Source organism: Corythoichthys intestinalis, chromosome 20, assembly GCF_030265065.1.
Source record: "Corythoichthys intestinalis isolate RoL2023-P3 chromosome 20, ASM3026506v1, whole genome shotgun sequence".
Lineage (NCBI taxonomy): Eukaryota > Metazoa > Chordata > Actinopteri > Syngnathiformes > Syngnathidae > Corythoichthys > Corythoichthys intestinalis.
The window spans coordinates 19,806,653-19,820,645 of NC_080414.1; the positions used below are offsets into that span (position 1 = coordinate 19,806,653).

At 38.9% G+C, this 13,993-nt stretch overlaps 1 protein-coding gene across 2 annotated transcripts in view; it reads left to right on the top strand.

The window, feature by feature from the left end:
* Positions 1 to 13,957, top strand: part of oxsr1b (oxidative stress responsive kinase 1b) — a 67,415-nt gene extending 53,458 nt beyond the window's left edge. Inside the window, exons 11-18 of one of the 2 annotated variants that reach the window (XM_057823805.1) lie at positions 1,772 to 1,894; positions 4,479 to 4,514; positions 4,592 to 4,726; positions 4,809 to 4,864; positions 6,945 to 6,997; positions 7,053 to 7,121; positions 7,195 to 7,259; positions 12,304 to 13,957. In XM_057823805.1, the coding sequence (XP_057679788.1) occupies positions 1,772 to 1,894; positions 4,479 to 4,514; positions 4,592 to 4,726; positions 4,809 to 4,864; positions 6,945 to 6,997; positions 7,053 to 7,121; positions 7,195 to 7,259; positions 12,304 to 12,378 (612 nt within the window). In that variant the 3' untranslated portion in view covers positions 12,379 to 13,957. The remainder of the gene's footprint in view (positions 1 to 1,771; positions 1,895 to 4,478; positions 4,515 to 4,591; positions 4,727 to 4,808; positions 4,865 to 6,944; positions 6,998 to 7,052; positions 7,122 to 7,194; positions 7,260 to 12,303) is intronic. The other variant, XM_057823804.1, reaches the window with a different exon arrangement.
* Positions 13,958 to 13,993: the final 36 nt, after the last annotated feature.

Genomic DNA, 13,993 nt, shown 5'->3' on the forward strand with positions numbered 1-13,993 from the left:
TAGCTGCGCTCTGGTATAGCCCACATCAGGCTTAAGCTGTTTCAGCTAATATATGTTTGCGTATGCATTTGTAATTACATTTAGAGCTACAGTTTGTGGAGTTATGTGTGAGCGATTTGCAATGAGAATTGTAAATACGTTAGCAGTTGTAGCATTTAAATTAGCAGGTTGTTTTGTGTCAAGTGTATTATTGTGCATCGGTCCGATCACGTCATTTTCAAAGTATTGGAACCGGCAAAAAAATATCGGCCATGCCTTTTTTTAATATATATATATATATATATATATATATATGTATTTTTTTTTAAAAAATTTTATTAAATCGTTTTCTAATTGTATTTAACGTTACAAATATAATATGTTACACTCATCCAGAGTCTTTAGTTTAGGTTTAAGGTAGGGTTATTAAATTTATCCCGATAACGGCGGTAATTAAATTTTTTAATGCATGCGCTGCACGACCCACCCACACATTGTCGCGCTCAATCTGTAATGGTGCCGTTTTACCTATATAGAGAGATAAAAGGCAGTGTAAAATGAGTGGAGTGAATTTTGGCAGCCTTTGGAGCCTTTTTTTAATTGGCTAAAGCCTTACAATCCCTCTCCCTTCGATTAGAAATATCATGGGAAGCAATGTGGGGAAGCAAGGTAGCAAATGATCTTTATCTTAACACCTTATATTATTTCCCAACGCAGAGAAGATATATCAATTGGTAACACTACGCACAGTCATGGTTCCAGTTCCCATCATGCATTTGGGCATGGCTACAGTATCATTTACTGAAAGCTCAACAAATACACTAGATGGCAATATTTAGTGACAATATACAAAGTCACAAGTCTTTCTATCCGTGGATCCCTCTCACAGAAAGAATGTTAATAATGTAAATGCCATCTTGAGGATTTATTGTCATAATAAACAAATACAGTACTTATGTACTTATGTATGTTGAATGTATATATTCGTCCGAGTTTTATTCCTTTTTTTTTAATGCATTGCCAAAATGTATATGATCGGGAAAAATTATCGGGAATGATTGGAATTGAATCGGGAGCAAAAAAAAAAGCAGTCGGATCGGGAAATATTGGGATCGGCAGATACTCAAACTAAAACGATCGGGATAGGATCGGGAGCAAAAAAACATGATCGGAACAACCCTAGTTAAAATGCGTGTTGTTTTGAACATGAATGGTACTATGTGTGTTAACAGCTTTACAAATTGTCAAACGTGAAGGAAGTCAAAAGCCACAAAAAGCACAATTGCCTTTTTGCCAATTGCCGTTTTCTGTCTGTAAAGCTGAATAACTCTACATTTAGTAAGGACAGAAAATGTCATATTAATAAAGTGAAAAATAAGATGCTGTGAGGTACAATAAGGTACTGTTTATGCAACTAAAAAATAACCAAAAAACGACTGGAGACAAAATGCCGGACGAGACTCCGGCGTCGTAAAGTCGAAATCCCGTCAGTCGAGTACGTCGTAACCCGGGGGCTACCTGTGTATATATAAGTAAAATGAAATAAATACATACAAACATAGACATTATATAATAAACGTAAACATTGATTCCCTTTGAACTGGGATGACTGGCACTGAGTGATCATGTTTCGCTGGCAGTGGCAGCCAATGATTTAAAACATGTAACTAAGATTAGCAAAAATTTCAGTTATGTCTTCCAAGAACCCAAAGTATTTTATTGAATGCACTGAAAAATGTTTTTAAAAAGTTAAGGTAAATAGTTATGTTCTGCTCCAATTTGCAATTCGCAGGTACGTCGCGTCCCGGGTTCCAGCGGCCGTCTGCACAAAACGGAAGACGGCGAATGGGAGTGGAGCGACGATGAGCTAGACGAAGAGAGTGAAGAAGGCAAAGCGGCCGTGGCCGCCTTGAGGGTGAGCGTCGCCCGCCGCCGTCCGCCCGCGTCCCCCCCTTTGTCTTCGTCTGCACACCGTCCGTTGCGTTGTGTCTCACGTGCGTATGTGTGTTCTGTTTGATGGCGAAGGAGCAGCAGGTGAAACCTGCTGGCGCCCCCAGGCGACAAGTGCGCTTCTCCTACCCGCTCGAGCTGCCTGCATCCAGGGTTGTTCACTTGACACGGCAATACAGATGGCGTTCCCCTAACAAGGAAGGGCTCTCGTTAGCTAGATGTAAATGCAGAAAAGTGGAAACGGTGACTGTGAGAGACGTTCAAATGGATTGGTCGTCTAGAACCAAAAAGAAAAACATACCAGCACAGGTCCACTGAGAGTTCCCATTCCTGGAAGCCATCTGTATTTTTTTGTTGCTCTCTCTCTTAAATATTTTTTTGAATTACTCACCAAATCACATCCAATCAGTTGCAGCTTTTTATCAAAATTCTGGAAATTTCAGTTGCGCCTCTGTTGCTTTTTTGGACATGTCAGACAACTGGATATATTTGGTTAAATATAAGTTTTACGTGTGCGCTTCTTAACGCAATTTGCTCCTTAAGTTTTCTTTTTTTCACCACCATTTGAACATGTTTACTGTTTGTATGTGCCACTCGTTTTATTTTATTCTCGCCAGCTATAAAAGACATGTAGATTAATTTATTTATTAATTTAGAAACTTACATTTACGTATTTCTAAAAGCTAAGATTAAAAAAAAAAAAAAAAAAAACTAAATATATTTTAGCATCAGTTTTGCCTTAATAGAAAATGGTAAGACAAAGTTTAATAGTACCTGGCAGCGCTACATGGCACTAAATGTGTGAGCCCTTTAACTCTTCTCATTTCCTGTGTGCCTTTTACAGTACTTCCTGCATTTTGTTTACTTCCTGTGTGCTTTTACACTACTTCCTGTGCAGGGCTCCAGACTGCAACTAAATTTAGAGCTAGTGCAAGTATTCTTTTTCATCTACTAGCACGAGTGACTAGTAACATTGCGGTTGTTGTTTTTTTTGGTTTTTTTTGCTGACAAACTCCCTCACGGTTTAATCCACTAGTTGGCGGTAAAAAGCTGGTTTGCCAAGGGAAAATACAACAGAAGAAAAAGGTGTTTGCAGGCAATGTGTGGACTTATAATTGGGGTAGCGCTAAAACTTGACAGCTCTTGCGAACAGTTACGAAAAGAACAATAAGTGACTACCGTATTTTCTAGGGGTGCACGATATCCATTTTTTGAAACCGATATCGATAAGTTCCTGCAGCTCAAAGCCAATACAGATATCGATAACCGATAATAAATATATAATTTTTTAAATGTATAACCTGAGTTTTTGAACACGTGGAGGTGTAAAAAAACAAAAAAACAAAAAAAATCTAGTGGTGGATTCAACATAGATTTGCCTTTGATCTAATCAGATTTTTCATAATGTCATGAACAAAACAGTGCGGTTCACTTCTGCACTGCCCGACAGTCAGCTAAGAATGAATGCACTTCCATAAACCACAAGGCTTGGTCTTTCCTTGCTTTTATGGGTAGACACTCGTCTTAATATTGTGAAAGTACAACAGCAAAATACACATATTCAATATTCAATATACAACAAACTGCACAATAAACCTATATACACAACTATTATCTATAGCATAGCACACTAGCTTGAGCTACTAAAGCATTGGCTGGCTTCTATAACACAACTTATGAAGTTCTGTACATTTATTAACATAAAATACTTACATATATTTCCGAGGTGGAAACGTAACAGAAAGCATTCACGACTGTCAATGCTCCCGCTAGACACCGCAATGTGTAAGTGATTGAACCAAACTACTGTAACAAAGAAATAGATGCAGTGAATTATTCTGACCAGCAGGTGGGAGCAATGGCCCGCAAATGGTCAACTGATTTCCCATACTAGAAACTGTAAAGCCAGAACAGTACATATTATCGGTCCTATTATAAATGTTATTGGATTTATCGGGATGACGTCATAATTCCTATTATCGGACCGATAATTATCGAACCAATAATTATCGTGCACCAGTTGTATTTTCTGCACTATAAGGCGCGTCATAGTGTAAGGCGCACCTTGAATGATCGGCCTATTTTAAAACGTTTTTCATATATAGGGCTTACCGTATTATAAGGGACATGAGTAATAGTAGGAGTTGTGCCCCTAAAATTTTAAGTTGGGAGGCCACTGTGCTCCTAGTAAAAAATGTTTGTCTGGAGCCCTGCTGTGTCCTCTTTACTTCCTGTGTGCCCTTTTACAGGTGAATCTCAGTATATAAAATTTTGTAGAAAAGAGATTTTCCTTACTCACTGGAGACGTCCAATTCATTTGTCCCTATTTGAAAAGGATTGAACGTCTGATCTATCATCATCAATGGCACGCTTTAGCCGAATTTACTTTTTCGTGTGATGTAATAACTTTAAATGTCAAAATTGTGTGTGTTTTTTTTTTTTCTAGATTTTTTATTTGAACTGAGACACACCTGTACTTTGTGTGTGCCTTTTACTACCTGAATGCTAATGTTAGTATAAGCTAACACGCTCTATTTATCTTTTGCTAGTCACCGAGAGTGAAGGAAGCGGCGCAAAACTCGGAGGTCAGACCACCTAATTTGTATTTTATTATTTTTTTCAACATTGCATTCAACCCAACTTATTTGCGCGTGTCTTTCAGATATTTCAGACGCCTGAGCCTTCCAGCGTAGCGCCTTCCGCTACTGCTAGCGAAGCAGAACCGGCACCCACTGCCCCTAACCCTGCGCCACAGTCAACAGGCGGAGGAACCACCACCGCTACTGTTCCAACACCGGTAGTTTTTTTTCTTCCTCATGATACATTTGTCTGCTTACACTTACACCGACTATAATTTTGATTATTTTTTTCCCCCTCAGGTCACTCCAGCGTCAAGCAACGAGACGTCGCCCATAAGTTTGGTGTTACGGTTAAGGTGTGTTTAAGCCGCTGGCATTGGTGTTTTTCACAAGTAGGTTCAGCTACGGCCCACAGTACTTAAGCAGGGGGCGTATGACGAACAATTGATCTGATTAGTCGTTGAAAGCAAGGAATAAGAGCTAGATATATTTAGTAGTAGTTATATTAATCCTTTAAAGTCATATAGTTGAATTTTCGATGGGATTGTAAAAATTAGTGCTGCAACGATTACCGTATTTTTCAGACTATAAGTTGCAGTTTTTTCATAGTTTGGCTGCGAGTGACACTGATGGTTTGGTATACTTGTTAGCATGTTCTTTATGCTATAGTTATCTGAATAACTCTTAATAGCTATGTTACATTAATAGAGGTGGGAATCTTTGGGCACCTAACGATTCGATTACGATTCAGAGGCTACGATTCGATTATAAATCGATTATTGATGACCCCCCCCCCCCCCCCGCTATTAGCTGCTAATGTTTTGTACATTAGTTACAAAACTGAAAAAAAACAAAAACAAAAAAAAGCCTCGCAGGCTTAAATAAACAACTATTTCAGTATCAAGTTAACAGTTAAAAACAAATAATATACTCAAATCCCCATTCTGTATCAGCAGCTTTAAACTACATTCAATTAATTTAATGTTGTCAATCAACTGTTAAAGTTGTTAAAATTGCTCCTGTTATTCCATAATTTCCCTTTTGTCTACTTTCGACATGTTAAAGTTTTAAAACTATTTTAAAGATAGATTCTAGTCATTATTTTACCGATTTAGGAGTATTTTAGATAAAAAGTTATTTAGGTTCGCTTGGAAGGTTCGCTACAACAGCTTTGCAGGGAAGTCTACTGCTTTAAGATGGCGGCCGTTTACTACGCCCGCATCTAGCTTTCTCTCCATGTACTGGTATCGCCACCGAGTCTATAGTACATCTAGTCCTATATAAATATGATATCTACCTTAACATTATGTATTGTGGACGTACTTTGTAGCAGCTTTCGGCAGCAGTCAGGTATGTTGTTGCTTTTTTTATCTCGCGGCATGAGTTGAGCTAGAGCCGTGAGTTGAGCATTGGCATTACCCGAGGGGCCGGGTAATGACAAGCATGATGTTTAGCTACTCTCGCTCCATACCTCATTCAGTCCCGAAGACCGCGCGGCGCGCTGACTGTGTTTTACTTCCGCTTTACTTGACATATTTCAATAATCAGAATTTGGATGTTTGTGAATCGTTCTCGAATCTTCCATGGCCGAATCTCGAATAATCTAAGAATCGGAAATTTCGCACACCTCTATACATTAACATACCGGCCACGTTCGCGTTTGGTTGTTCATGCATCATGTGACATTATCATACTGTACACTTATTCAGCATGTTGTTCTCTATTGTATTTTTATTTTAAATTGCCTTTCAAGGTGACATATGTGTTCTATGTATTGGATTGGATCAAGTAAATTTCCCCCAAAAAATGTGACTGATACTCCGGTGCGACTTATGTTTTTTTTCTTCTTTGTTGGGCATTTTATGGCTGATGCAACTTATACTCAGGTGCGACTTATAGTCCGAAAAATACGGTAATCGATTTACTTAAGTAATTCAATTACAAAAAAGCTTCGAATCAAATTTTGCTGCTTTGAGTATTCGTTTAATTAGAGTGGCGTTGTCATGGTTTGTTTTGGGTGGATACACTGCCATCTAATGGCAACAGTGAATATGACATGGCTGAATCCACCTGCTCCCTGTTAAGCCCAGCATAAGATAACTTTTTGTTGGCGGTAATTTTTTTTATGCATTCGTAATTTAGTTTATAGGTATATTTAGCCGTTTTTTGCGGGAATATGCGTTTGAACGATTTCTTAAGAGCAGTGATTTTTCACTTATTGTGACGGGTTCTGGTCCCCATTAACCGCGAAAAACCGGGGAATCACTGTACTTTATAACGGTTAGGATCGTTGAAAGCAGTGTGCGTGGTTGGCGGATGACAAACGCTTGATCGGATTGCTCGTTGAAAGAAGGTGTGGGCTCAGTTTGTACTGCGGGCCGCTGCTGGACCCTTCTCGTTTTTCCCACGATCCCCATGTCAATGTTTTCTCTGCAGAAATACGAAAAAGGAGCTAAACGATATCCGCTTTGAGTTCATGCCAGGCAGAGGTAAGCCAAATAGATTTTTGCCATTTGCAGTTGATTCCTAATTGCCTTTGTTCAGACACAGCAGACGGCGTGTCGCAGGAGTTGGTGTCAGCAGGGCTGGTGGATGGGAGAGATTTAGTCATAGGTTAGTCAAGTGGTTATTTTATTTCTCAAAGAAAAAAAAATGAATATAACACTTTGTTTGCTTTCCTTTGCAGTTGCTGCAAATTTGCAGAAAATAGTTGATGAGCCTCAAACCAACAAGAATGTCACTTTTAAACTGGTGAGTTAACACTAGGCATGTGCCAGTATGATGACCTTTAGCCAAAATATCACGGTTTCAGGGTATTGCAATTACAGTTCTAAAATGTGTTACTTTGAGATATCTGGGTTTGGGAAAAAAAAAAAAAACATTTTTTTTCCCCATTGAACAGGATTTTTTTCAAAACATTTTAGTAAAAATAAATTAAGAAAATAACATAATATTCTAAATAATATAAATGCGGTCCTTTAGGTCAGCCTAAACCCACAGCTCAACATTATCACCATCAAAATAAAAATAATTGAATTATTTTCCATAAAAAGCACGTGTGTATGACTCGTATCATGTTTACCTTATACACACACTCTTTCTCTACGCACACAGTTGCCATAGAGAAAAAAACACCATGTTTTACCACCGCTAGACACACTAACCACGCTGGAGTTAACTCTCGTAGCTGGTGGGAAATGTTCATGACAGTGTTTACTAACCTTTAATTTTGTATAAATGCGAAAACATTTTGGTAGGCATGTGCCGGTATGATAACCTTGAGCAAAAATATCACGGTTTTACGGTATTGCAATTACAGCTAAAATGTTTTACTTTGTGATTTCTGGGTTACAAAAAGAAACCTTTTTCTCCATTGAACAGGATTTTTATTTTATTTCAAAACAACATATTAGCAAATTGGAATACTTTAGGTATAATGTTAAATAAATAAAAAAATAAAAAATATCAAAAAAATAAATATAAAATATATTCTAAATTAAATTGGCATGCTAAATTAACCACGTTAACAAGCTTACGTTACAGTATGTTTTACCACTGCTAGACACACTACAAACACTTGTAGCTAGTGGGAAACGTTCATGACAGCGTTTACTAACCTTTAATTTTGTATAAATGCGAAATCATTTTGGAGATATTGCCTTCTCTGCTAGCCACCCCACGCAACCATTTTTACATGTCACTCGGCCCACCTAAACCACGGCTGTCTGTAACTTTCCTGTATCCGAAGTATTCCCATACCAACGACTTTGTCTTTTTTCGATGGGAGAAAACGTGTTGTGTTTCATGTCCTACTGCCAGCGTGCAGCACAGCTGACTCACTTAAGCCCCTTCACACACTCCGAAACACCAGGAATGTCGCAAGATTTAACCGTGCAGCAGCTGTATGCGAAAACAATTTCCCGGGTCGACTGACACGGAGATTACCTGGCTATTTCACGGGTTGCCTTAGTTTCATGTCCGGGACTTTCCCGGGAAGCAGTGTGCGTGAAAGCAGGCGTTAAATTCGCGGGTTACAGCACGATGGCTGATGACGTAAATATCATGGCGGGCCAATCGTTACTTGCTCTGCTACTCTACTTTTGCTACTGCGGAAACAGGGTTGTACTTCAAAGCATAAAACAACGGAGGGAAGCGTTCAAGGGTTTATTACCATATTGGCCCGAATATAAGACGGTGTTTTATGCATTGAAATAAGACTGAAAAAGTGGGGGTCGTCATTTATTCGCGGTCTAGACATTATACCCATTCACGACGCTAGATGGCGCCAGATATCATTGAAGCGAATGCTGAACTTCAGGAGTAATGTTCTGTCATGATAGATCTCAGCTACTCTCAAGTTTAACCAGTTTGTATTATTTTATTGCAATGTTTTTCCTTATTCAGATTTGTTTCAAGACTACTGTTACTTTTAGACCTCACTTGATGGTTAATGCAGTTATTGCAATTTTGTTGTTTTATCCCAATAGATTGGTTTATTTATATTTCAAAAACCAGAAGCCATTCATTTACGAATGTGATTGCACTTTAGTTTGCATATTTAAATGTTCAGATATTAAGATTTGAATGAGGCAAAATAACATGTTTTTTCTCTCAACTATATTGTTATAATCATTTGTTTCAGATGTACTGTAATTATTTTCGTTATGAAAATTAATTTGGTCTTCAAAAAGTCTTTTTTCAAACTTGAGTCTTGAAAAAGAGGGGGTCGTCTTATAATCAGGGCCGTTTTATATTCGGGCCAATACGGTAAATACAAATTTGCTCCTAGTCTACCACCAAGATCTGCACCCGTTGCCGCTCCACCCGGGCCCGCGGCTTTCGGCGGGGCCTGAGGCGAGCGGAGAGAGCGAGCTTCTCCCCGCCGCTGCCCCGCAAACAAAAATACACGCGATAACTGGCTGTAAAGGGGGAATTTCACAATGCGTCCGTGACAGTAGAACCAAGGAAGAGAGTCCATCGTCCATCTTTGGAAATGTGTGGTTTATTTTGTTCCCGATGTTAGAGTCCGGTACTGCGGAAACAAGGTTGTACTTCCAAGCAGAAAACAACAGAGGGAAGCGTTCAATGGTTTAATAAATACAAAAATACACATGATCGCTGGCTAAAAAGGGAGGGAAAACACAATTGGTCCGTTACAGTAGGTAGATATATACTATAAAATAATTCAATAAAATAAAAAATTCAATAAAATACTAACCTAAGCGTTAGGCAGAGAGCCGATAAAACAACAAAACACAGCCAGTGGGATTCTTCCTTCCAAAGCCAGAGGGATTCTTCCTTCCACCCTCCTCTTGGATCACCTGGGCTTATATACAATCTTGATGAGCTTGAATTGTCTGCAGTTATGATGTCATCGACGCTCCTTTTCAGAACAAAACACGATTTGACCAACATTGTGACAGCTGATGCCGACCAAAAATGACGTAATGTCCGGGTTATAAAATCCCGCCAGCAGCTCTTCCCGCACAGAGAGCGCCAGTGGGCAATACAGGACAATTGCGTGAAAATGTGTCCAACCCGCGTCATGCTTGGGACATCTCTACATGCGTGAAAGCAAAGACGCGAGTAAATCCCGCGTCACCTTACACGGGAATTTCCCTGGATATGTGTGTGAAAAGGGCTTTACACTGAGCAACAACTTGAGTGAGCCCTGCATTTATGGTACATAAAAATAGATAATACCGTACTGACGGTATGACGGAAAATTTTTGCGGTTTTGAACCTTGACGTTTTTTTTATACCACGGTATACCTTGAAACCGGTAACCGGCACATGCCTAATTGAAAGTACTGCCTCCTCGGCGGCCACTCTCCGCAAACATGTTTTGCATGTCGGTTGGCCCTCCTCCTCAAAGCCGCGGTCGTCTGTAACTTTTCTGTAGGCGAAGTATTCCCATACCAGCGATTTTGTTTTCTTCGATGGGGGGAAAAAAAGTTCAGGAGTTTCACCTCCTCCAGCCGTCCTGTAGCACAGCTGACTCACTGCACTGAGCAACAACCGGTTGGGGAGGGTTGGGACATAAAAAATAGCTAATACAGTGGTACCTCGACATACGATCGCTTGAACACACATTCTTTTCTACATTCGACGAAGTGCTCGAAATACGACGATTCATGACAGCGTCGCAGTTTCATTGTTTTCCCGCAAGACTGACGCACGGTGGATTTTCTTAGGATGGAAATCAACATGGGTTCCAAGAATGTTAAAACAAGTGGTGAAAAAAGAAAAAAAAGGTGAGGCTTACCATTGAAATGAAGATGGAATGATAGAAAAATATGAGCGTGGGGTGCACGTCCGTGAACTACTTGACAATACTGCAACGACCTCTGTTCGCCAGTCTTTATACGTTAAGAGGACAATTATTATTCTGGTACCATCGCCAAAGAAATAGCCAGCTACGTATGGTTTTTAATCGTTTTTTTTTTCCGGATCTTGTGCCACATAACACGCCACCTGATAGCAACAATAGGATGTGAAAAGAGTCAACTGCACTCTGAACTCTGCCGTCAACCCCGCGGTGCGTTCAGGTACACCACGCAAAATACACCGCCACATTAGAACCCGATTTGTTACATTATTACTAGGGCTGTCAAACGATTACAATTTTTAAAGGAGTTAATCACAGCTTAAAAATGAATTAATCAGAATTAATCACAATTCAAACCATCTATAAAATATGCCATATTTTTCTGTAAATTATTGTTGGAATGGAAAGATAAGACACAAGACGGATATATACATTCAACATACTGTACATAAGTACTGTATTTGTTAATTATAACAATAAATCAACAAGATGGCATTAACATTATTAACATTCTGTTAATGCGATCCATGGATAGAAAGACTTGTAGTTCTTAAAAGATAAATGTTAGTACAAGTTATAGAAATTTTATATTAAAACCCCTCTTAATGATTTTGTTTTAATAAAATTTGTAAAATTTTCAAACAAAAAATAAACTAGAAGCTCGGCATTGTTGATGTCAATACCTACATAATGCTCATGGTGCTGAAACTCATAAAATCAGTCGCACCCAAGCGCCAGCAGAGGGCGACAAAACACCAAAAAACACAAGTAACAAATGGATATGACACTGTCATTTTAATCTGTTTGGGCGGGGCATGTGCGTTAACTGCGTCAAATATTTTAACGTGATTAATTTAAAAAATTATTACCGCCCGATAACGCGATAATTTTGACAGCCCTAATTATTACCTGTTTTATCATTATTATTACGTATTATTATACTATTATTCTGATATTTTTTATTCATAATGTGTTTGTTTTGCGCTTTCTAATTACTTTTTGCAATGGTAACAGCAGTATTTATTAAGGATTTTGTAAAATAGCGCTGGGCTGGTGTGACTAGAAGAATGGATAGGTTTTAGCTCTTTGCTGGCGAAAATATGCCTGATCAGAAAAACAACAAATTGCAACTCGCCACCAGGGGGATCCAAACAGCCTGGCATTTTTAACAGATTTAGTGTAGGTTTTCGGGCTGTGGAACAAATTAATGGAATTATAATGTATTCTTATGGGAAAATCCTGCCCGACATGCAACCATTTCGACTTACAAACAAGGTCTTGGAACGAAATAATTTCGTATGTAGAGGTACCACTGTACCTTAGGGACGGTATGATGTAAAATTTTTGCTGTTTGGCAACCTTGACGTTTTCATACCACGGTATAACTTGAAACCGGTAATCGGCACATAACACCATGAAAATTTCTTGAGTATCAATGTTTTAAATTGTACTTATTTTTCATCGCAGGCTTCTGGAATGGAAGGATCAGAAATACCAGATGACGTCAAATTGATGGGCTTTGCGCAGCTCACCATTAGCTAAACTGCTGTTTACTACTTTGGGACCGACTTGCCTAAAAGATGTGAAAATAAGAAAAAAAAACATAGAAATATTCATAGAGATTATTGCTTTTGTTCCCTATGGCTGTTAAGAAAACCACTACTGCCAAAGAAAAGCATCGAAGGGTCGCCCAACGGGCTGAAGTATGACGTGAATCACTCCAAAAACAAGAACTGACGTTTACAACTGATTTTGTTTGACGGCCGCAAAGACCGTTTGGATTCTTCTTTGGCTTTCCTTCCGTATTTGACGCATTTGCACAATCTTAACTAACAGAACGTTTAACAATGCCTTATTTTCAGCAGACTACTGAATGCGCTTTTTTTTTCGGGCTATCATGTACAACTTACGGTTTCAGTCGATGTCACTCTCTACGACGGAGAAGTGACCCCCCATAAAAGTTATTAATCAGTCACTTTTAATGTAAGAAAACTTGTTCGGAAGTCTTTTTCTTTGTGTCATATTTAAATTTTCTGCAAATTATTTAATGAAGAAATTTCGAGTCATTGAGCTTGCATCCCAAAAAGCAATCTTTGCTGTGTGAATTTTTTTTTTGTATCTCTCAAATCGTTAGCATTGGTTCATATTCCTTCTTTTGACAGTTACAACACTGTTTATCCGGAACTTGTATGATAACGTACGCTAGCTTTTGTTCGACGTTTATTGTTGGCTATTTATCGGAAATCCACGCGTGAAATCTAGACGTTACCGAGATGGTCATGTGCTAACTGAAAATCACGGTGAGATATTTAACAAAATCATCTTTTGATAAAGAAACTGGACTTGCCGTTGTGCGAAAACCAAACCGACACCGCAAATATTCTAGCGTCGCCTCGACATCTCGCGATAACTCGGAATTTAACGTCTCGTGTTAAATTGACCGCTCACGCCAGCCGAAACCACACACACTTTGAACAGTTAGTTAGCCGGCGAAGGTGTTTTCACAGAATCGTTACGATTTAAGTGCATTTTTTTTTTGTCTACCTATAGAAACGCAAGTACTTGATTGAACTAGTATGTAAATAAAAAGCAGGATTTTGTTGTTTTTATACCGGGGTGTTTCACGCTTGGCCTTTCGTCTGTCCCGACACGTTTTTTTGAGGGGCGGGGCTTTGAAGGAAGACGACTTGAGCGTTCTGATCGTTCGCAGATTGTCGCCTGATAACGCATTGGGAACTTTGCTGCCTTTTGTAAACAAAAATGTGCGTAAAACTGAGCATTTGTACGACATTTAATTCCGGTTTACCAAGTACCTGGATGGTGAATGTGCATTAGTTAATCAACCGGCCTTATGTTTGGAAAATGACCAATCTGCACCTATCTCACACGTCAAAGTTCCCAATCGTAAATGTTTGATATTTGTTCGATAAGATGTTTGTGTGAGTGAATGCAAGTGCGTATTTGTCTTAGCTCTTACAGGTTGGGTTATCTGCCAAGATAACCTTGTATTGTTCAGGCAATAAGTCATTGGCTGCAACATAGTCATTTGAGTAATCCTGATCCACACTTTGGTTTGCTCTGTTTTAGTTCAGGAGTTCCGAGCATGTCTTTTTAATCAATAAAGAATGGCATATCAGTCTGAGCTTGTTTTGTCAAA